At 40.8% G+C, this 25411-nt stretch overlaps 1 protein-coding gene across 3 annotated transcripts in view; it reads left to right on the top strand.

The window, feature by feature from the left end:
• The window catches only part of akap6 (A kinase (PRKA) anchor protein 6), a 95151-nt gene that overhangs the window by 62424 nt on the left and 7316 nt on the right, over nucleotides 1–25411 (top strand). For all 3 annotated transcript variants that reach the window (XM_053237433.1, XM_053237434.1, XM_053237435.1), the window contains 3 exons: nucleotides 11443–11589; nucleotides 15699–16010; nucleotides 23635–23850. In XM_053237433.1, coding sequence (XP_053093408.1) covers nucleotides 11443–11589; nucleotides 15699–16010; nucleotides 23635–23850 — 675 coding nt within the window. The remainder of the gene's footprint in view (nucleotides 1–11442; nucleotides 11590–15698; nucleotides 16011–23634; nucleotides 23851–25411) is intronic.

The following is a 25411-nucleotide window of genomic DNA, read 5'->3' as shown; positions in this document are numbered from 1 at the left end:
GTATTGTTGATGTTAGAGAGATTGTAGAATAAAGATGAAAGTCTAATTAATGTTGCGCTCTCACAACTCTGTCAGAGCATAGCTAATGCCCGCTGATACCCTTACGCCGCGCTCTCTATCTCCATCCTCTCACACCTTCTGATCCAATAGCCACAAACACTCACAACACAACACCCTTTATCAGGGCCATCGCCTGTGTGTGTGACTGTGTGTGTGCCGTGCCAGGACTTCAACACAAAGAACCCAGTGTTGAGTCTGATGCTCCCCCTTTTTCTCTCTCTCTCTCCCCCAGTCTTGCTTTCTTTCTTTCCCTCTCACTCCTTTTCTTTACCCCTCCCTCCTGTTCTTCCTCTTTTTTATTTGGTGTGAATATGTGTGTGTGTGTGTGTGTGTGCTCCAGATGGCTGCTTATGATGAAATGGGATTTAAAAAAAAAAAAGGGTAGACATTCCACAGGGGAGAGATGCAACAAGCATAAGTCCTGTAGAGCCTGGATGCAGGCGGTGAGATCAAACTCAGCCCCAGTGCCCTTACGGAAAGAGCTGATCTGAGTCCAGTTATCTCTCACATCCCTCCGCAGCCTGTCCCATTGTGCTCACTCACACACAGTCAACATTAGCACACAATAAAGGCCAGAGCCTTTGCCTATGTCAAATAAATCAAGCCATTTCTCAGCAGATTCCTGCGCGAGTAGTGAGTGAGCAATTGATTCTAGAATAAAAAAAAGAAACGAAACGAAATGCTGTTTGTCAAGAAAGACAGTCATTCGGTCCTCGTACGGCATGAATTATTGAAAGGAGGATGGTGGAGAAGGATGATACGCAGGGCGAGAGAAACAGAGGGATGACAGGAGGTGTAGGAGCAGCCGAGGAGACGTATCACAGAGATGGACAGAGACAGAAGAAGAGAGAGAGAGAAAAAAAAACACAGTAGTGTGCTGTCTGTATGCTGGTTTCTGCTTTTCCCTCATGGCTTTCCTTTCTCCTCATGTGGCAGTGTGCCATGTTCTCCATTTGCTACTGGTTTCACTTCTTTAAAGAGCTTATTTTGCAGTAGTGGACTGCTCGCAGGCTAGCCATATGTGTGTGCTGTCTGCAAAGGATATAAATGTGACAACAGATTTAGGAGACTACGTTCCTATTCTTCAATTAATCTGGAGTTTTCTCACATATGTGTTTTTGTTTTTTCTTTTCAAGATCAAGATCAAAGCTCATTTGTCCTGTTGGTACCATTCTAGGACCTTCTCAGTGGCATTACTCTTAGAAACACAGAACTTTTATTTTCTGATATCTGGAGAATGAGAAAATGAAGCATTGTCCTGAGACTAATTCTCTAAATGTTTTTGAAGTAGCACTGGGAGTCACAAGTGTATTGCAATGTGTGCGTGTGTGTGTGTGTGTGTGTTGATGTTTTAGTCTGGGCTGCCTGGTATATGTGTGTGTGTGTTTGTGCACTGTGGGATGTAGTGACACTGTGTGTGTGAGTGTGTTGAGGGATGCAGCAGGCTCTTTGGTGTGTGTGCATGTGTGTGTGTGTGTGTGTGTGTGTGTGTGTGTGTACTCATTGTGGGATGTAGCTGTGTTGTGTATAAGTTTTGGGACCTAACATGTTTGATCTGGTCTTTGGGGTGTGTGTGTGTGTGTGTGTGTGTGTGTGGGTTGAGGGTTTGGTCTGGGCTGCCTGGGTTGTGTTTGTGTGTGTGTGTGTGTGTTTGTGTGTGTGCATTATTGGATGTAGTGACATTGTGTATGAGTGTGTTGAGAGATGCAGCAGGTTTAGTCTGGGCTCTTTGGTGTGTGTGTGTGTGTGTGTGTGTGTGTGTGTGTGCTTGTATGTGTCTGTGTGTACGCATTGTGGGATGTAGCTGTGCTGTGTCTAAGTTTTGGGGTCTAACGTTTGATCTGGCCTTTGGGGTATGTGTGTGTGTGTGTGTGTGTGTGTGTGTGTGTACGTGTAGCAGGGAGCAGTGCTCATATGGAGTGTCAGTGGGGAGACTAGAGATAGGGAAGGTTTCTGCAGTGTTGATGGATTCCTGTGGTTCCTTCCGTGGGGTTTTGGTTAATTACTGTACTAATGCAGGGCTCCCCACTGTAACACTCTCATTCCTCAAGTCTCTGATCACATTTGCACACTCCTAGCTACACACACACACACACACACACACACACACACACACACACAATCTCATAAACAGACCTATACTGGAATTTTGTAAACATGTTGTAGATATTAATTTGCATGAAAGTGTTTGTGTGTGCTAAAGTCTGCACCTCAATGTCCTGAGCAGCATTGTCTCATAGTGCTTGTTTATAACTTGCCTTTTCTATCTGCGTATGCCTTGTTCCTCGAGTCTTCGAGTCTGGTCATGATTCTGGTACTGTGTCATTCTTTTACCGAAAGACTGACAATACTGTTATAATAGCAAACAGATGTTTCATTTCCACATATTCCTCCTGTTTGTGTTCTTCACTTTTCCCAGAAATTGCACTAGGTCTTGTCAGACCATCAGTCATCCTGTGATTTCAACTCTCTTTGCTATTAATTGTTGTTAAAGTCCTGCATTATAGTGCATGTGTGAAGAAGACATAGTTCTCACAAACCCACAAGCATAGTTTTCACCAACCCAGATGAGCAGTTTGACTCAGTAGGGCTGGCTAATGTAGCTAAAGCATGCACAGCTCTGAAGGCATGAGGTGAAAAGCTCAGATCCAGACAGACAATAATATTTGGAGATACAGCCACACTCATGCTTCATTCACTCCCCTGTTAGATTTAAGTTTGGTCTTGCCATAACAACACTTGAAAGGCACAGTCTAAGCAACAGAAGAGTGTACGGTAGGATCTAAATCTCTGGATCTCTGGATCTCTGGACAGCTCCATTGAACTCCACAGGGGGTGAAGAAGGAAGCGGCTTAGCTGTTAGCAAGCTGGACAGAATGAAGCCATTGCAAATAAAAATGGTGATTAGGGTAAAATTCTGTTTTTATTTTTTATTTTTGGACAGAAGTTGTACTGGTTATAATGCTTAGTTTATGTTGAGCATTGTAAAAAAAAAAAAAACAAGTACAGAGTAAAAAAATAAGTGGAGAGAGAGAGAGAGAGAAAGAGAGTGTGTGTATGTGTGTGTGTGCCAGTGTGCATCCGAGTGCTGGCAGGCTTGAAGACAGCCAGCTGGTCAAATATCTGTTTTTGAGTTTGTTTTCCAAAGACCTGCTCTAGCTGAAAGGAGATGAGAGTGTGTTTTTTTTCCTTATTGGCCTGTCTCTGAGCTGTCAGCCAACACGCTCAAAGAAAACCACAAAAGGGCGCACTGCTCTTCTTTATCCACTAGATGGCACACATTCATCCTGAGCCTGGGACAAGAGCGTTTGTTGGTAAGGAAGTTTGACTCATGGGCACACATGCAAGTGCTTTTAACATTGATTCTCTACCTAAGCATCCTGTTGCTCTGGGTGCCCTGGTGATAGGTGATGTGGAAACAGATGGATCGATTGTTGTCAGCACTTCTGATGGAGCCTGTTATACAATATACACATTTACACACAAATATGAAAAGAGTAAAACATCAAGTCATCATGGTCATGTTAAACTGAGAGTTCTGTAATTGTTTATAAAAGGTTAGTTATTAAACCGTCACCCTCCACTTTCTTATTCTCATCAGCAGCCGATGCTCTGCCCTGATGATTTCTATACCACAGAGACATGTAACATTCGGACAAGTGCCCAACAGTGATTCCCTGGTGATCATGAGATTTGAACTTACAATCTTCTGATCAGCTTAACTTCTGAGCCGCCACTATAAACCTAGCTGCACACCTGAGGAATTGTTCTGCGTGTCATATCAAGCTCTAACACTTCTACTATACAGGATTATATCCTCAGCCGAGGGATTCTTTACATAGCCATGCACTTTACACCTGTCTGTGACTTATATCCTGTCTTGGTCTGTCTGTCTGTCTCTATCTCTCTCACCATGTAGAGCTACCTGCAGAATTATTGGCACCCTTCAAGAGAATGGGCAAAATGATGTGCAATTTTAACATAAGAACTTAAAAGCATATTCAAATGAAATCTTTTAACTTTTTAAACTCTCACGTTGTCATCCATCACCATGGGGAAAACCAGTGAGTTAGAGCCTGAAATGTTCTGCATGGAGATGTGTTCTACATTTTTTCTATCAGTGTTACATATTACAGCAAGTAGTTCAGTGCTAATATTCTTTCTTGAGGAGGATTCATAAATCAATAAAAAAATTCAAATTCCAAATATATATTAATTTTTGACATTTTTTAGAAGGTTGCCAGTAATTCTGGAGTTGACTCCAGATCTCTCTCTACCTCAGTTCCATCTGCTCTCTTTTTACTCTCTCGCTCTCTGTCTTTCTGTCTTTTTGAAAGTGCATTTCCCAGTAGCTAGGCAGTAGGGCCGTGGTATTAGCATGTTTGCCTTGAAGAAAGCACTATGGGGCTTTGGGAAAGTTTACTCATATGAGTTGAAAGCAGCGAGGGGCGGGAGGGGGGTGGCGCTCTAATTGTGAGCAAATACTCCCATGGCTTTGAGGCAGTGAAGGAGAGAGAGAGTAAGAAAGGAAGGAACGACACAGAGAGAGAGAGAGGGAGAGAGAGAGAGGGCGAGAGAGATGAGCTGATGGAGAGAGAGAGATTGGAGATGAAACAAAACATACAATCCTGCACTGCAGCTATTTTTTTTAGTTTCTGTGAGTCCAGCTGAATTTTCAGTTCGATAGATGTCATACAGGCATTTTAGTGCAGTGATGTAATGCTGGCTTTGTGCGGCTGGAGCTGTAGCGAATGGCAGACTGAGCGCTGTGTTGTTGTCTTCCTCTCCTGTTGTTTTACTGGCTTTGTTCCAGGATGCTGGACAGGCCTCCACAGCAACGGACAGCTCTCCAGAAAAGTGGCAGAGAGAGAAAAATCTCACCCAATTTCCACTTTGTGTCCTCTCTTATTGCCGTTTTTCTCTTTTCTTTCCCCGTGAAGACTGTGAGAACAAAGACATACCGGCTCACAGGCACACACCTTTAAACATGCACTCACTGTCCACTTTATTAGGAACACCTGCACACTTGCTTATTCATGCCGTTATCTAATCAGCCAATCATGTGGTAGCAGGGTGATGCCTAAAAGCATGCAGATACACGTCAAGAGCTTCAGGTAATGTTCACATCAAATACCAGAATGGGGTAAATGTGATCTCAGTGACTTTGACGATACCATAGTTATTGGTACTAGACAGGCTGGTTTGAATATTTCAGAAACTTCAGAAACTGAATCTTCTAGGAATGTCACATACAGCAATCCCTAGAGTTTACACAGAATAGTGAGAAAAACAAAAAACATCCAGTGAGCAGCTAGAATGGCCAGACTGATTTGAGTTAACAGGAAGGCTACAGTAACTCAAATAACCACTCTTTACAACCGTGGTGAGTAGAAAAGCATCTCAGAATGCACAGTATGTCGAACTTCTGAGACAGATGGCCTACAACAGCAGAAGACCACATCGGGTTCTGTTTCTGACAGCCATGAAGAGGAAACTAAGGTTGCAGCATGCACAGACTCACCATAACTGGACAGCTGAAGATTAGAAAACTATTGCCTGCTTTAGCTTATGCATTGAACTGTGGCCACGTGATTGGCTGATTGGATTACTGCATGAATGAGAAGGGGTACAGGTGTTCATATTAAAGTGGTTGGTGAATGTATGTGCATATAGGTATGCCTATTTAATGTGTACACACTGGCCTTTTAGGGCAACTCTTCTCAGTGGAATGAATGTCTTTTGTACCTTTTTGTACCTTTTGGGAAAATAAATCTAGTGTACCAGTAATGTTCATTTGAAGTACATAAGTGGACTTAATAGCAATGTTGTACCTTCAAGAGTACATTTGTACCTGTAGATTACCTTTGTTTGACAGTACACTAAATCTACATCTCTGAGCTTGCTAGGTGAGCTGACTTTGCTCTGCTCTTCAGTGAAGAAAAGGTTTCTCTTTAAATCAGAAACATCTGCTCCTTCCCTGTAAACAATACCTGCAATCGGCTTGTATACGCTTTTACACTGAGTAGGGCTTTACATGCAAACATGATAATTTACTGACATTACAGAATGCCCAATATTCAATGGTTTGAATATTAGAATAAAATCAAGTCATTGTAGTTAAATACTTTGATTAGTTGTTTCCCAGAAAACTAAATCTAAGAGCACAATACACATTAGTGCTGCTGTGAGAGGATACAAGAGAATATGCTGGTGTGTGTGTGTGTGTGTGTGTGTATGTGTGTATGCGTGCATGTGTCTGTGATGTTCCCTTGCTCTGCCGTTGTGGAAAGCCCAAAGGAATTACTGTCTCACCTGCTGTTTCGAGGGAGTCTGGAGAAACAGTTGCTCAGTCCCCAGAGGATTGGAGAGATATAGCATTAAATGAGTGTGCTCCCACCATCATCACATCTCGTGATCTGCCCGTCGCATTCCGCTCTCCCTGCTGTCAGAAATCCTTGGAGAAAAGCTGTGAAACAAAAAACGGATTCTTTTACTATTTACTAACTGTGCTTTTCACTGACAGCTAGCTTGCATATCTGTGACTGTTGTGTGTTATATATGCTCGGTATACACTACTGCATCATTATTTGTATTCTATTTTTGAAAAATAATGGAAAATATTATATGATTATTAATATAAATATGAGTATAATCTGTATGATTATTAGCTGTTATAGCACAGAGTAAAAATTACAGACTGGTGGGAGTCTGTGATGGATGAATATCAGATTATGGATAACCTGTACTTTTTTCTAATCTGATCGAATATCGATTCAGATTTTAAGACATAGTGTTATTAAAGATCTGTAAAGAATGCTTAGATATCAGAGCATCCTTTTCTACCCACCACCTTCCCAACACCCTGCCCCAACACACACACACACACACACGTACACACACACACACATCCTCCTGTCTCCCCTGTGCCCCCTTGCTGCATCTCTCCAAGCTGTTTTAAAGAGAGATACACTCTCTGCACATTTCAGCTCCACAATTAAAGTGAAAGGGCTGTGGTGCGGGGCAGACTCGCAGTAGCAAGCTCTGCGCCATTCATCACAGCGCATTTTACATTGACCTTGACACCCACTTCATTAGAATAAAGATTGTTTAGCATTTAGGTTGCATTGTTCCCTGAGTCCAGACCCAGTGCGAGTTCCTGCTTAGCCACAGCAGCAGTGAGTCTGTCAGGGGTTATCTGCATTTTCCGACTCTTTCTTTTTAATTTTCTCATTGCAGCTTCTCTCACCGGAGAGTTTCCCAGTGTATTTCAGCTGAGGGTTAGAAAAACAGATATAGGGATGTGGTAAGATAAAAAAAAAAACTGGCAAAGGAGAGGAAAAGTTAAAGGTTTATGAAGAGTGAATGTCTCTGCTTGACCGTCTCTTCATTCTTTGGTTTATTAGTTGTTTGTTGATTTATTGTTTTTTTTTTTTTTTTTTTTTTTTTTACCTGTTTGCTCTTTTTTTCCCCCATCAGGTTTGTACCTTCTCTCCCACACACAGCTCAAATTTATCTCCATTATTGTCCCATCAGTCAAACACAGACTGGGCATTACTGCAGAAAAATGCTCTATGAAGGAAAAGACCTCCTCAACCACTCTGTAATATAGACATAATTAGAATTCAATTATTAATGAAGGATACTTAAAAAAGATTGTTTCATGATTCCCTATTAGTGAATTTGCTCTTCATTTTAATATTTGTCATTTGATTTATATGGTAGATAATGCAATATGGACTCAATTAACAATCCATGGCCTACGTAATATGATTTGCAGTTAATGCAAATGGAATAAGCGAGAAGAAAGCAAAGTGATTTGAAATCCCAAATGTAATTTGTTCGACCAGTAATTTTCCCTGTCTGTACAAAGGTGCCAAATATATACTCTCACACCAGGCATGCATTTATTTACAATGAAAATTACTTGAAAGCCTGAATATCTGTCCTCGTCAGCAGTGAAGAATATCCAAAGTTGCACCATTCTTATGGACTCTGGTGCTTAGTGAGCAACAGCAGCAGGCCAAATACTCCAGCCTGGCATCATTATTCAGGCTATAGAGGAGTGTGGAGCAGGGCCCAGGCCGAGGCTTCTCTGCCTCTTAAAACACTGTGCTCTTGGCTGATTGCATTGTTTCCTGTGTTTGTCTGGTGAAGAAAAGTGCCACGCTCACAGCGGAGAGGGGGCAGTGGAGGGCTGGCTGCTAAGACTCTCTCCAGCCCAATCCCTCCTCCCCGAACCCACAGCTGAGCTCCAGGCCTCGGACCCTGGATAAAAAGCGTCTTTGTTCGCTACTCAATAGCATTAGGCATGGGCTTCCTATGGGGGTCACCACCAAGACTTGTGCAAAGACAGAACGGGAAACATAAAAAATACATAAATAAATACATTTGAAAAAACAATAACCATGGCATCAAGAACATATATCATCACATGTATACATTGTGCTGCTAATGTGACTTTTAGCGGCAGGGAGTCCAACCAAATTCAGTCATAAAATTCTTTAAATAAAGCAAAATGCCCTCAATCACAGATCAAAGGAGCCAGTGCAAATGTCTAGTGTTTTCTCTTTTATTTCCTCTCAATAAATTATCCCATGTTAAAAGGCCAGCTGTGGAAGTCGCTCTGTGTGTTTTAACACATCACTAAGCTGATTGGATATCTTTTGGAAATCTGACTAAAGCATCCGCTTTTAATAGGATGTCTCAAATTCCTGCATCCTCCGTATTGTTTTTTTTGTTTGTTTGTTTTTTAACAGGTTGAGGTTCTGTCAGAGACGAGGTGAGTTCCCAGGGTTCCTTGTAGCACTGTGTTCAGTGTATTGGCCTTTAACCTCCTACTCTTTGCACAACCACTTCTTGTTTTCTGAAAGATGTCATTGTTTATGCAGTTTGTTGCCGCTGAATGTAGTTTTTTTACAATCTAAAGTTGATTTTGTCTTTGTTGAAAGCTCATTCTCGACTAGGTCTGGAAAAGCTGGTGGAAATTCTCCTGGGTCTCGGGTTGACCTCTCAGTGACTGGCCACCTTGTTCTTAAACACAGAGGCGAGAGAGGGATGAAAAAATAGAAGAGAAAGTGTTTGACTCAGGCCTCAATGTGTGCCTTCTATACCAGTTGTAAAATGGCTTATTCTTCTGGTCACCATGGTGACAATTAACACTGTTGCACAGCCTTTTGTTCCAGGCCAGTTCGGCAGTTTTTTCCCCTTCTTTTTCTGAGCAAAGCGATTTTTCACTGGAAAAATAGAACAACAACCAAGCACAGAAGCATGGCAGCGGCCATTTTACATGAACAGTTTAGGAATCACTTCCAAATGGCAGTGCCATGTCTTTCAAAGTGAATATGTAGCTTTTTTTTTACTTCCTGGTCTTTCAAGGCCCTGAGTCTCACACATCATTGAGAGGCCTTCATCCCGCTTCCATCCCTCTTCTCCCCCGAAACCCCCTCTGTGCCGTCTCTCCTCCTCTCCCTCCCTCCCTCTCTCCCTCCATCTCCCTCTCTCCCTTTCCTTCCCAGTCTACAGCCAACATCAAGGGTGCTGGCATGATATGAAAAGGGCCCAAACTGATTAAGTAATTATCACTTTTCCCAGTTTCTTTTGGGCAGATCTCTATCATGAAAGCATATCAAATTCCACATTATGTACCTCAGAGTCGATTTGTAGCTCATCATCCCCTAGTCTAGTTTCTCACATGCTGTTCTGAAGAGCTTTTCCTTTTCTTTATGCTAAACGTTTAATATAGGAGTTTCAGTGCATCATCACAGGAGTCCTAAATTACTTTTTTCTTCTGCATAGATTCATTTTCAGGGCAAAAACAAGAACCGTCATGCTCACTATTTGATTTAAAGCCAGTGTACTGTGCTGTGTGGTTTAAATGGCTGAGCACTGAGACCTGATGTGAATTCTGTTTTTGCCTCAGTCTTTTTTTTCCCCTAACATGTTAGCATTAGTATAAAGTGATTTAAATACACCCCGTATTCGACTCAGCTCATGGAGTCTTACTTTTGTTGTCTCAACATGTTACAGAGAGTGAACAAACTTTAATTTAATGGGGAAGATGGCTCTACAAAAATGCATTAAATGAGCTCATGTGTGACTGCATTTTTGCTGACATTTCCAGTCTTTTATGTTAATATGCCAAGTGAATTAATATTATTATCGCTTGTTGATATTTCATCTATTTAAAAGACTATCTATGCTCACTGATTTATTGAATTTGTCAAGGGAAATGGCTGCCATTTCTTCATTCACAGAGCACTTATTTGTATTAGTTGGTGACCTCATTATTTCAAAAGTGGTATGTATTTGACTATACAGTTTCTCAGCCCAAAGAAAAGAAATTCCTAGGTGTTTAGGTGCACTAAGGCTGAGTTCTACCTCTGAGTCTGTGCTTGGGCGTATGGTGAAATTTCAATGCAAACCTCTTTCTTAGACGTTTTCAGTTCCAAGCTCACAGTTTTATTTGTAAATTCAAACAAACATGGTTTTACAAATGTATCCATTTCAAGCTATGGAGGATGAAGGGCGGAGTTAGTGGTAATTTCTTTTCTTATTACCTGATGGCCAGCTCTGAGCTGAGGAAGTCAAAAAAAAAAAAAATCCCATCGTGTCGTCTTCTGCATTCTAATCCACCTCCTTATCTCTTCATCTCATTCTTCACTGCTGTCGCCGTAAATTATGTGACATTTCATTTTTATAATGAAAAGGAAAACTATTAAAATCAACATTTGCTGTCAACAAAAAAACTTGGGTAATCCCGTTTACTTTTAAAAGGAGCTTTTTTTTTTTTTTTTTTTTTGCTTTGGTGGCCGCTATTAAAACCTGAAAGGGATGGATGGCTTAAAAGTATGTGTGATAGCGTCTCCATCAAAAACAACGACAATGAAAAATGAATCTTGGCCCGATGACAGCGAGAAGAGAGAAGAAAACAGAACGCATTTAAATATTTAAATGCGCCTCTTGCCGTAATGATAAATGACAACAGGAATCAAGTAGCTATTGGTGCAGAAAATGAAATAGGGAAGAGAAGGAGAAAAATTAGGCAAAAAGGTGCAAAATTGAACAGCGTCAGTTTCACCCTTTACAGTATGCTTGTCAGCTATTTAACTGAAAATGTCATTGCTTAAAATCATATCAAATCTGCAAATTGCTGCTTTTCGTGGGCATTAGTGTCCATCCTCTCACAGGCTCAAATATGTTCTGAAGTCCTCAAAGTTAAATATTCATTTGATTTGGAGGATAAAGGCTGTTTTGTTCAGAGAAAAAGCCACGGTTTCTTGTGTGACTTTGTAGCTTTGCAGGATGACAGGGTCCTCTTTTTATTATGTGTAGATGATGACATGAGTGGTAATGTTATTTGTGTGTGTGTGTGTGTGTCTGCAGGGGAACCGTGTGGAGATGGCCATGTGGCTCCCAAAGAAAACGCAGCTCCTGGGTTGGGCCGAGAGTCTGAAAAGGAGTAGCATCGAGCTGCCTGATGACTTTGAGGACCGCATGACTGCTCTCAGGGTCAAGTGGGATCAGCTTGAGGTGAGGCCTTATACTGTCAGTCTGTTCTCAGCCCTCTGTAGACGGCTGTAGATTTAGACTGCTATTCACATTCAGAAATTACCAAAATGGGAACGTCATGACTCAGCTGTTTAGAGGAGTAGCTGAAGATAAATGTCACACTAACTGCTGTTGGTGGATTTATTTATTCGTCTCATTTCTCAAGCCAAATCTGCAATTGAAGATTTCATTGTTGTAGATACATTTTATGCTTGTGTCAGTGTGTATTTATGTGTGTTTTAGATTTTGCATTAATCTGTAATTAGTCCACTCCATGAAAAAGTGCAGATGCTTAGCTTTATTACCTTTATCACCTGATGATTTTTATGTCCAGACCTGATGATGTTTATGTACAGCTCTGTGGTTATATGCAGGCATGGACAATTTGTTGTTGAAATATCCACAATTTTACGGCACAAATATCCTGTAAATACACATAGATTAGGCGCAGATAATAGATGTAGACCTGTGTGTGTGTGTGTGTGTGTGTGTGTGTGTGTGTGTGTGAGTGTGAGTGTGTGTGTGTGTGTGTGTGTGTGTGTACTTGTATTTATATCTTAATGGGGACCAAATGTCCCCAGAAGGATAGGAATATCTGTCAGTTTTGATGGGACATTCAGCTGGTCTCCATGAGGAAAACAAAAAAACCTGCAGATTTTATTTAGAAATAAAAGAGAAAGGGGGGACCACAAAGAAGATTGCTTTAAAAAAAAAACAATAAGAGCTAAAAGTTTTCTTTTGTTTACTGAGGTTAGGATTGGGGTTAAATTTAGGTGTAGGCATAGCATTATCAGCTGCTTTAATAATCATGTCAATGGAAGTTCCTCACAAGGATAGTAAGACAAATTTGTGTGTGTCTTTGTGGTTATTTTGGGCCAGGTTCGATTTGTATCACAGTAATACTTAGTCAGATTAGTGACACCGTCATTATCCGGAAGCTGAGCTATTCGAGCACCAAATAACCATTCAGTTCAGCTGCAGCAGTTAGTGTTAATTAAAGCCATATGTAAAAGAATAATCACTGACAGTTATGCAAAATGGCCATATCCAAACTTTGAAACGAGCTGTGGGTGTGTGATCATGTGGACGGTGTGGAGCGTGTGTTACCGGCAGGAATGAGACGGCAGTGGTGCGGAGAGTTCAATATGAGCGTTCCTGCTCCCTGCGCTGTGCATTACGCCGTCTCAATTGCATATTAAACAAGCCTATCAAGTCAGCCATTGGCATCTGCTGTGCTGACACAAATTGTGAATTAAACGAAATTGATGTCCTCTGTCGCATTTATGAAGACAGACCATTCTCCGAAGTATGCTGCTTATGAAGAATTGATGATTGCATATTGCTCCAGAACAAAATAAAGTGGCAATAAATTCCTGTTTTTCGTGCTTGACCCTCCAAGGGCATGGATTTCACCGCATTTGTCATACGCTGAAAACACTAGCGAGTTTGTCGATTATCAATATTCAGATAAGGAGAGAAAAAGAGACAGAGAGAGAGGTGATGAATAACTGAGATATTTCTGTTGCTCACTGAATATTAGGGCTCTTTTTTGACCTCTCAGCAAAATAGCCTTGCCTGAATTATTTCCTGTATGGGAATACACTCATCAGACCACAGTCGAAATTATTGCCTGTTACTTTGTAGTCCTTCTCATTTCACTTCTTTGTTCACTTATTATTTACTTATTACATTTCTGTTATAGACTCATCACCTAGATGATGTCAGATCACTTGAAGTACAAGCTATATTTATCAAAATACAAAGAATTATACAGAGTACAGAAATTCTTGCTAGTAGTCTTCTTAACTGTGCAACACATTAGATATTATTAGATACACATTTGGTAGGACACATATGCAAGCAATAGTGTGCAAAAGAGATGTACAAGGACACACAAAACAGGATGCTCAAGTGGGACAGTACACTGTAAAATAGTATTAAAACTATTTTCTACACTGTCAGAAAAAAAATATATAGACAAGAAGACAAAACAAAGTGTGATACAAATGATTGGACATGATTGGACATAATTACAATATAATAGCCATTTATGGCAATGACAGGTATTGGTCATTTATGGCAATTGACAATGATGTGGTATTGACCATATTTACCCATGCTGCTTGTGACAAAACACTCAAGTGTCCTGTTTTTAAAGATTCCTTTGCTAGTGTGCAATATGTGTTGCTAGTTTGCTACATAAAGCCTGTTTTGAACATAGGATATTAAATGTTATGTTTTTAATTATTAATGCTAGTATTAATAAGTACTTTATAGCTCTGGGTTACACTTATGAACAAGTTTTGAAATTGTACCACATCGTATCGACTTCTGGGTAAATTCTGCCTCTGAAGTCTATATTTATGTATGGCTTGATCCCTTACCTCTATGAGAGGTCATCTAACAAACTTCATTTGAGGTAGTACAGTCAAAGAACAGCCCTTAAGATGGTGTCAGGGCTTTCCCCAAAGGGAAGATGGCAAGAGCAAGTCAACAAGGGGATGTTAAAAACATTATTGAAATAGGATGAGGATGGGGAAAATAGCAATCTGTTAATCTGCCAATATGGAAAAGTGGTTGAAAATATTGCATTCCACAAATAACTATAGAGAAACACTCAGTTAGTGAGATACAGTTAGTGAAGTGAAGTTTACACTGACCATGTTGAAACCTGGTGCATTTAAAAGACTGAAGGTGTTATATTGGTCATTTGGCTTTACATCTTCAACTGTCGACGTGTGAATCTGATTATTTGATTATTTTTCCAATTTTGGGCTAAAAGTGGGTCAAATGTAAGCAATACAATCATACATTTGGAGGCAGGTTGCAGGTTGAACACAGAATGCAATTGCGAGCACAGAGCACTCTATCTTCCAATTAATACACAGTAGTAGTATTTCTGATATGATATGGCTTATTCAATGTTGTAACTGTGTTGTGACAGTCAGATCACCATCATTTGACTGGGGACTAGATGAAAGTGGGCCTACTCTGAACCATCACTTATTTGGAACATATTTCTGTTTGGTCCACATTGCTGGCTCTTAGGAGAGCAGATTCCAGCTAAGACTAAACTTTAATCTGCTTGTGGGAAAATAACCTCTGTAACACCTTAGATTTGGTTTGGTGTGAAAGAGTCCATTCTCACACAGCCTCTAAAACAGCTTGTTCTGTTGATGTCCATTGTCTCAGCATTAACGATGCACGGGGATGAGAGGAACACAGATGTGTTAATAAAGCAGCGAGCAGGGAGGGGGCTCAGGGGGACCGGGCCAGGACTGAGAGCTTAATTGATGCTGCATGCTGAAATAGCCACTTCAATGCTGAGTCATAATCACATTTGTTTCCATTACAGCTTTCTTACACACAGCACACACAAAGAAAGGACAATTACACCGCCTGTGTGTGTATTAATTGGATAATGGAGTGTTTTGTGCTCGCAATTGCCTTCTTGGTGTTCAACCTGCAACCTGCACTTGGTCTACAAAAGTATGATTGTCAGACAGATGGGAGAACAGCCACACACTCACAATACACACATGTACACACGGGCACATGGATTTTTAGACACACACACACACACACACAGCACAGATCCCTCTCTCACTGTCAGTGGGAGAAAATTGTTCAGTGAGCCCATTTCAAAAATCATTGGTGTGTGTTTTTGCGGTTGATTGTTTGCTATTCAACAAGCATTTCAACGTCTCTCTAAAATGTCACTTTGTGCGATGAAATTTTAACCCGCTGCTGAAACGAACCCTCTTATCCAGTGCATATGGCACTTTGGTAATAGCTTTGCAGTCTCTTCTAAATTACTTCTAAATATCTTAATTCGATCCAAGTAAATTAGAGTTAATTAAAGTGTTATCTCGTGAAAAGGCAATTTATTCGATTCTAGTTAAAATGTTTAGGTGGAACAAGTTATCCCTGTGATCAAAATGAGGTAATGTTTTTTTTTTTACTTTACTTTCTAAACAAACAGTTCTGTACAACACACAAACCAGAGTTGGATCAGGATTTTCATTTTGCATGTGTATGTTTTTGTGTGCGCGATTTCATTCAGTGGAATATATGCTTATGTGTGTCTGCAGAAGAGCCTAGGAGAGCACGTGGAGGTGCGTACGGGTGAGCTAGGTACCCGTGGGCTGCTCTCTCCAAGCACCAGCAGCATGGTCGCTCAGCTGGAGCTCAAGATCAAGGAGCTGAAGAGCTGGCTGAGAGACACTGAGCTCTTCATCTTTAACCTGAGCCTTCGGGAGGACACACGGCATCACGGCCATGCAGATGCCTCCTGCGATGCCCACCAAGCCCAATTGCCAGACCAACAACACGACCCACAACCAAACCATGACCAAGCTCTACAAGCAGAGCCACAAGCTGTCAAGCAGCTGGAGCGCTTCAAGGTAAGAGCTGTGGAGAGAAACAGATTAGAGCAACCCCGCTGAGATCTTATCAGGAGGTCTTTACTGCCACCGCACTGGTCATGCCCTGTTACTAGAGACATTGGCTCCACAGGAGACTGCTGTTAAGCTGAAATAGGCCTTCCACCTCATCACACAGACCTCCTCTACCTAGCTGGACAGACTGTATTTGAGTGTCACCAAAGCAGAACTGATATCTCTTTTAATCTCTCTGTACCATGTGTCTGAGCTAGATGTTGCTCAACATCCCCATGTCAAGGTTGCAGTCATAGCACCGAGAACATGTTAGAGATGTTGTTGTTACATGTTAGCAATGTTGAAGCAAATAACCTGTTCTGCAAAGGGGAGTGTTTCATGTGAGCTGCTGTAATAAATGCAGGGCAAAAGCACTCGTCAGAGCTCTGACTGAAAATCTATAGGAAATAATTATTTGAGTTAAAATGCTGAGGAACAGCGAGGGGGAATTAATCAAGCCATGTCAAAACACAGGTAGTGGAGTTGATTACATTCCCCCTGCTGAGTGACAAACATAAGAGAAGAAAACTTTTAAATATACGCCGGGTGAAATGAGCAGGGGCAGAAATAGTGGCTCCAGAACGAAGACTTTGCCTTTGATAAAATGCTGCACAGCGATGGAGGCGCGCATTGATTTTTTTTCGGGAGCGGAGTTTTAAAAAAAAATAATAGCAATACTGGAACTGGAAATATTGATAAGTTCAATTTCTACAGACGTGCTGTTGCACTAAACTAGATGAATAGGCATTAAATAGGAGGAAGGAGGGCATTTAATGATGCCATATCTGTTCTTTCAGCTTGGCAGTGTGAATGAGTTGAATAGGCAGAGTTGGCATGATTGCAGAGAAGTTGAAAGGCAGCAGCAGGAGAGCTTAGATCCACACTGCAATAGAGCCACTGTTCTCTGAGCCATCACAACTGAGAGAGGGAGAGAGAAAGAGAGAGGGAGTGAAGAGAGATGCACTGACAACCATACTTACCCCCATTTCCATGCCAGCCAAAGCAACAGGCTTTCATCATGTTAGAAATGAGCTACAGTTCTAGACAACACTTGACCATTAGATTGTGCCAATAGGCCAGAAACAGCGCAATCAATGAAGTTAATTCAGGCCTGAGGTTCTTCAAAGCAGTACGTCCTACGCTGCCCTGATCATTGTCTGTGATCATTCTCGCTGCTCACCACAGTTTGACATGAAGGGCTGGAGGAGTACTTGTGAAACTGCTCGCTCACAGTAAGTGCAGCTATATCTTACAAACTGACGGGTATATATATATATATATATATATATATATATATATATATATATATATATATATAAAACATAGTAGAATTCTTACTGTGTATGACCATGCAAACAGTAAAGTAGTTACAGATGCATGACTAATTAAACGAAAAGCTGGTGATCTTGAACACCTATGGTATTAGACTGATGTGTTAAACACCACCATCATCAAAACACCAGCTGAGGGAATAGCTTTTAGTAGAGAGGTGTTCGTTCTTTCAGTACATTTCCACACACTTGTAGAATATACAGTACATGGCCAAATGTTTGTGGACACCTGACCATCACACCCATATATACATTTGCACATTCCATTATAGATTTAGTCCCCCTTTGCTGTTATAAGAACCTCCACTCTTCTAAAAAGGCTTTCCACTGGATTTTGGAGTGTGGCTGTGGGGATTGCCCATTAAGCCACAAGAGCATTAGTGAGCTCGGGCACTGATGTTGAGCAAGGAGGCCTGGGGTGCAGTCAGAATTCCAGTTCATCTCAAAGGTGTTCAGTGGGGTTGAGGTCAGGGCTTTGTGCAGGCCACTCGACTTCTTCCACTCCAACCTTAGCACACCATGTCTTCATGGACCTCGCTTTGTGTGCAGGGGCAATGCCATGCTGGACCAGGTTTAGGCCCTTTAGTTCCAGTGAAGCGAAATTGTAAAGACAGAATAAAGAGACGTCCTATACAACTGTGTGCTTTCAACTTTGTGGCAACAGTCTGGCAAAGGCCCACATATAAGTGTAACGGTCAGGTGTCCACAAACTTTTGGCCATGTATTGTATCTCAAGGAGAATTGAAACTGGTGGTTTTTCCTTTAATGTGCCACCTGTCTGTTGCTAAGACTTGTTCTAAAGTGTAAAAATATATGTGTCCTAATGACCTATATGTATAGAAGGAAGATATTGACAGGCTGTTGGGAGAGAGATTTTAAAATGACATGTCGTTGCACCTTAATCCTCTCTGGGTATAACATTTCCTGTCTAGGAGAGGGGTAACTATGGTATTCTAGCTTCGGGCATTATAGATTAAGCATTTTGCTCATTAAATCTGTGTTAATAATACGTGGTACTGAAGATCACTGTACTCATCACAGTGTCACAGCATCTCCCATTTTGCCTGATCAGTGTCACTGTGAAAGATAGAAGCTTTGTGTTATGGTAATGTCCTCGGCATAGTTAATGCAGATTTCATATCATTTCACGCTAATAACATTAGTCATTTCTTATCAGCAGCTTTATATATTGGCTGTCTGACATTCTAAAGATGGATGTTTTAAAAGGGATATTTAAGCCTTTTTATGTAACGAATACGGTTCTACCTGCGTAATAAGCAAATTACTCCTACTGCTGGAGCCAAACTAGAGTTAAACAAACTATCCGTGTTATCCTTGCTTTATTGTGCTACAAGTTATTGCAAGCTTCATTTTACTGGCTGACCACCAGTCACATATTTGGCCACAAGGGTTATAATTTCGGAGGAAGAAGTAGCTCCGGTGTTGCTTAGGCCACTGCAGGGACACTCTCAGCCAGCAAGCTTCCCATCTCATTACCACTGTACAGAATGTACCACAGTTGTTGTTTTTTTTTTTTTGTTTTTTTTAGTATTTTAATATGCGGAGACAGAAAAAGAACTTGTACTGGATGCTTGTTATTGGTATCCTGAAGAATAAGGTCCAATGACAAGAAGTTAACAGTGCAGTATATCAGTTAATTACTAGGTTTAATATGCGTGTTATAGGAAAATGATCAAGCTGGTTGGACTCCAGGTAATGTCTGATATATATTAAAATCAGTGTTGTGGTAACAGTACAAAGATCTTGTTGATGATATTGACATGTTAGTAACTGCTTATAATAAAGGTGGTCAGTTGCAGTTTAAATTCTAATGATCACTTTAGAATAATAGACTTAATTTTAATTCCATGTCTTGCATATCATACTATATGTCTATATAAGATCTGTACCTGCCCTATTACACAATAGGTGCACTGCTGCACTACTTGCCAAAGCTGATTTGCAACACGTGGACATGACCAGTGTTTAGCAAGGTAATGACAAAGGTGGAGAAGATCAGATGTTTCTAAATATTTTTGAAATGATTGCACACAATGAAGTGTAAGATACCTGAAGTAACATGTAGTAGTCCAGTGTAAATCTGACATGCTGTTTGTTAAAACTTCTCATCAGGCAAAACGCTGGTAGTGAAACTACCAGAAGTTGGATTTCTGTTCCCCGTTTTCTAGGTTTTTGATTAGCAGAAGCGTAACTCATCATTTTAACCCTGCAGTATTGGTTATATTCTACGCAGAACAAAGAGAGCTATAATTTTTTTTTACTGTGGCTGGCTTTTTCTTTCTTAACAAAATACTGACTGGACTACTGAGTGCTATCCTTTTGTTTTTGGTTTATAGTCCTAACACTTAATGTGGTAGTAATGTAATTACTTTATTCAGAAAGTAATGAGTAAAGTAATCCCATTACAGTTAAAAAAAAAAAAAGTAATTATTTTTCAATGAATTACTTTCTTTGAGTAACTAGCCCAGTACTGAATAAATACTTTGAATAAACCATCAAGATGTTAATGTGGCAGTGAAGAAATTGACTCTAATAAAGATATTCTTATAAAGATATATTTATAACCTTCAAAATAGTGAACCACATGCTGTTAACTGTGGGGTTTAAAATTTCAAAATTTCACATTTTGGGAACAAATAAATGTAAGTTTTAGCCTTGTAATATTAGTCCCAATGAAACAAATGCTCAAAATTAAGCCATTGCTTTTTTTTTTTGTTAATTCTTTTATTCCCTATTAATTATTCAGTTCACATAGACCATTTAAATAGCTATCTAAGTAACTCTAGGTGGGATTCATACTAAATCTAGAGTTTAATCTCTGTTGTATCGTCAGTCTGATCCCATCTCTCTCTCTCTCATCGCTCCTGATCAGAAGAGTGCAGCCACGGCCCTAGGCCTCATCCTGAGGGCCTCTGTCTGGCTAATGAAATGTGACAGTGCAGATATAATATCAATACTTTCTCCATGATTAGGAATAAAGAACTCCTGTTCTTTGGCAAGTACTAAATGCATTAAGGTGCGGGGGGTGGGGTGGGGGGAATTTTGGGGGGTGAGGTTGGGGGGTTAGTGAATGGGGGAAGTGCCAAGCACAGCGTTAGTGTCTTATCAGCAGGTAATGGGGAGCAGACAGGTGACAGCCCAGAGAGGCCTGTTCATTACCCACACAATCGACTGGCCACACACCCACTCTTATTTTTCATTTTATGTCCAGCTTGCTCACTTTCATTTACCGACACTAATGAGAAAATGTCCTTATTGATGGTATTATTATCACTTTTCTGCCATTTGTTTGCTTTATCACATTACAGAGGGGTGGGCCACTGTTCATAAGGCATTAGTTTCATCTTGAAAATATGTCAGTTTTCTTAGACAAGAAAAGGGAAAGTAATTAGAAAAATGCACCCAGCGTTAAATATTGATATTGTGGAAGAGGAATTTTGTCAGGGTATTGAATACATTTTAAATGCAGACTGATTTGTGGTGGCCTGCTTGCTACTGTCCTAGTGAGAAGAAGGTTGTTAGTATGAATCCTAGAATTGCCAAAGAGCCAGTATTGTTCCTCAGTCCCTCAGCCTAATCGTAAGGTGTCGGTGTTTGAATGCCCCTTTACTGGGCCACGATAGTGTGTCGATTTTGTTTACACTGCAGCAGCAGCGTTTGAAGCCTGCAAGAGGAATATGGTACACTTTCTGTGACAAACAGATGAAACTGCAAGCAGCATGAGCTCGGGGAATCTGTGTCTGGGAACAAATCGTCGACATGAATTCATTACGCTCATTTGCGATAACAAGTGCTTGTGGTTTTAATTGACTTAATCAACAAATAGAATTAATCAGAGATTTCTAATTAATGGTAATTGATTGAATATCCACTGGGTCACTGTCAGTGTGAGATGCCTGTGTCCTTGCCTTAACGGAGGGGGTTTCGGCTCTGCTTCTCCATCTTGGCTAGATTAATTGAAAATGTTAAAATTTCAGGCGTGGCAAAAAGAGCGAGATGGAGTGTGCACTCCTTCTCCTAGCAGAGGGGAACAAACAAACATAGCAAAGCAGCTAGAGTGAGTGGCTGTTTTCTCCTCATCTCCCATTTTAATCCTTACAAAAAAGCATTAGCCTTAGTGTGTGGGTAATTCCAGGCCTTTCTGACTTGTAAGTGTCTTTTTGTGCATTGAAATTGTGTATTTCATATTATAGAACAGAATGAACGTGGAGAAAGAGACAAATAGAGGATGAAGAGAAAGCATTAATGGGAGTGTGGGAATTCTCATTTGGTGCAGGATATCATGATCGAGTTTGAAACACTCCTGGAGGGTTTGTGTGGTTCAGCTGCATTACGCCACCACTGTGTGCCTCGGGTTTGATTACCAGCTCCGATAGTGAGAAACCTGTAGATTAATACAGTAGGTAAGATGGATTTAGCAAGGCGATAGTGAAGCCAGATCGAGCCGATGAGAAAGAATAGTCATCTAAAGCATTGTGGAAATTGGCTTAGCGCTGGTATGTGCTTGGCGGCAGCTGATCTGATGATACCTTTATTAAAAAGCACCTGATAGATAGGCCTCATGTGAGCTTCCTCATTTCACTTCCTTCACAGAGAATGCTCAACTGAAAGATGGTTCCCTTGTTTGGCTTCTGTGTTTGTTTCTCTCTCTTTCTTTCTCTCTCTCCCTCTCTCTCTCTCTCTCTCCTTTTGATATCAGGCTGGGGCAACAGAGCGCATTGGCCAGTGGCCAGCTTCTCAGCCATAGCACTCAGCCTGTAGGTCTGAAATGGAGTCATTGTGTAGGTTCACATTCACATACTGCAGGGAAAAGCAGACCACTTTACCGCTCCATGTATTTGGAAAAGCTTTTTAGCAAATATTGGCACACCATAGTCTGCCTGCCCCCTTTGTCAATAAGGCAAGACACATTGGATGGGGAAGAAATCAAATTTATGAAGCCCAGCAATGCAGAAACAATGAAGCATCAGATTTCTGGGGAGTCTGGAAGTCTAATAGCTCCGTATGCTGTTCAATGTGTTACGATATAGCCCCAGGTTTGTGCCATTTAATCTGTATGAGTGGACTTGTGGTATTGATTGAAAAATGGCCATCTAGATTGTTTGCTGTGTGGAGAAGGACTGCATGAAGAGTAGAGACAGTGAGGGAAGAGAACAGTGCTTGTAAAAAGAATGATGTTGACCATCCGCAGCACTAACACGAACTGTTTGTGTAAAAGGATAAACAGAATCCAGCCAGGCTGACATAAATGTTTGCAAGTTACTTTGAGAACACACTTTTGCAGACTCTACAAACTACATGCCTGGCTTGTCTTATTTTGCATGTGCGTGTTTGTTTGTGCATCAGCTTTGAACGTCTGTGAGTTTGCTAAGCGCCACTGTTTCAACTCCCATTCTACAGGATAACTCTATCACTCTATGTGCTGACCTCCCTCACCCTCCCTCTCTCCTCTGCCATTGCATTTTGCAGTCTCATTACCTGCTTAAAAGATGTGGGGAGCTGTAAATATATGCTAAAACAGAGACCGAAACTGCTGAAGAAACAAAATCCAATTTAAATGTAATGGTGTTTAATATTTATTGAAAAATGTAAAGAACGAGACAGGCAGTGCCTTGCAGAGCAGGTTGGATTTACATAAATTGTTCTGGGAATGTTTTTGTCCTATACTGCACATGGAGCAGAGCTTGTCAATTCATGCGGACCATGCTGCATATTTACAGAGAGCTTTGGTACAGGCACAAGGCCATCAACATCCTGAACCCCTTTCACCACATACACAGAATGACCTCTGCAGCATGCTCTTGTTTGGGGAATGTGTATGTTATGGCGATTTCATTTCATTACTGTTATAGCTGGGCTCTGGAGCACAGCATCGGGGCTTTGGCCTGTAACTATCAAACTCAGTGCTGTTTATGGGGGAGAGGGTAGAGGGGACTGTGTGATTTACATGCTCCTGACAGCCTGGATTGTTGTGGAGACCTCATCAGTACAGGGCTCAATTCTCCCTCTCTCTCATTTACTGTTTCTCTCTCTCTTTCTCGCTCTCTTTCTTCTTATCTCTATCGCTTCCCATTTCTATTTCTTTTATTCACCTCATTCTCTCAGATTAGAAATCAATAGCAATGCTTCAGTAGAGCAATTCATGATATATTACAGATTAATATATATATTAATATATATATATATACTATAAATTCTAAATATCTGAAATGTCTAGAATAAGCTCTTTCTCTTGCTAGGCTTTATGTATGGAAGTGCGAGGTCGAAGGAAGGGGATGGCCTCAGTGCTGCGCCTGTGCCAGAGGCTCCTGGAAGTGCCAGAGGAGCAAAGCTCCGAGGCCGATCGTCAATCTCTACAGCTGCTACAGGTGAACCTCGAGAGACGCTGGGAGGCTATCATCATGCACTTGCTCCAGTGGCAGAGTCACCTCAAGCGCACTCTGGGCCGAGACCAGGTCAGATTAAACATACACAACAACTACATTTCCTCCTGTAAATAGCTGCCAGTGTGGTATGACTGTGTTCAAGACAGACATCATGTGCCATGCGGGATCTGCAAAGCCACACCACTGAACAAGACAAACTGCATCAACATGAATCCGTAATAGCTAGCATAAACATTTCAGCTGCAAATCCCCTCTCGCACGTGTCTAACAGATGTAGTCAATGATGTGTGCATTCTGTGTATAAATAACCACATGACAGCACAAAGCCAACAACACTACCATCTATAGCACATTCAGTAAATCTTATTACACTTCTAGCTATTCATTTTCTCAGTATGTGTTTTACCCAGCTCTTAAACTGGCTCTATAAGGGTCAATTTATTCCTTACTCAACTCAGTAACCCACAGAGCCTAAGTGGTGTTTTTTCTCAGCTAGAAATATCGTAGCAGTAATATAGAGCAGCACAGCTATAATGGAGCAATAATGATGATGTATAAGGTACGGAATGTAACCACATATTAGCATTCAATAATATAAAACGAAGAAAAGACTTACAGTATATTACAGAGGAATAATTGACTTGATCTTAATGCTGTAAGTGAGCAATGCCATATAATGCGCTAACTTACAATGAGGACCTGTGTGTAGTATGAGAACATGCAACATTCACACTTCCTCCTGAACCACATTAGGTTTGCTGCAAAATAAACATCACCATGCCCCCACCCCCTCCCCATCAAAACCAAACTCCCAACTACTGACTTATAGTAACTGGATAGCAGTGCTTTAAATGTGAGCGTTAGATTTAGGCTTTTGTTATGCAGATGCTGTGCATTCCTGTGTGGCAGCAGCAGGCCACTGTGGAGTCTGTGTGCAGCACACAGAGAAGTCCAGGGACCTGTTTGTGGATGTCCACTCAGTTATCCGCTCTCATTTACACAAGCAAGACAAACGACTCGGTCCTCTCCAGCTCTGACCTTGCAGGACTGAAGAGCAATTTCACTTTGGAAAGTGTTTAGAAAAGGGGAAGAAAAATAAGAGGGAAAGTCTCTTTTTGTTAATACAGTGCTCTGTGTGCAATGATAAAAATGGCCTTCCGTTGAAAGATTTAGAAGACAAACTTTGCTTGGATTTATTCCCCATGTTTGAGGATTGAAAAAGTTTTTCAGTTTCATCATTTTTTATTTAAGAGGTATGTTTTATAATGCCATTTTCTATATGAAGGTCAACAGAAGAGGTGGTAATTTGAAACTAACTTCCACTGATTCCCATTCAGAAATGGAACGGAACACCTCTTCTTATCTTCTTTATGCCCTGTTCACTACGTCCTTATGACATTGCATGAGCATATTGCTGGAATATAGTTTTAAACTGCTTTTGGTGCAATTGTAGTAAACGCAAGCTGAGGCAGCTTAAATACATGATTTTCTATTTGATTACACTGATTGATTGTTCTCACTGTTGAAGGTTTTTATCATGCATTAGCAATCCAAGCTTCATCATAAGTATTCCCCTTATCAGCAAGAAGAGAATAAACAGAAATCTAATAAAAATTCATTATATGCAGTG

The sequence above is a fragment of the Pangasianodon hypophthalmus genome, chromosome 10, assembly GCF_027358585.1.
Source record: "Pangasianodon hypophthalmus isolate fPanHyp1 chromosome 10, fPanHyp1.pri, whole genome shotgun sequence".
Taxonomy (NCBI): domain Eukaryota; kingdom Metazoa; phylum Chordata; class Actinopteri; order Siluriformes; family Pangasiidae; genus Pangasianodon; species Pangasianodon hypophthalmus.
The sequence above is the reverse complement of the archived record's forward strand: the minus strand, read 5'-3'. Positions and strand labels throughout refer to the sequence as shown.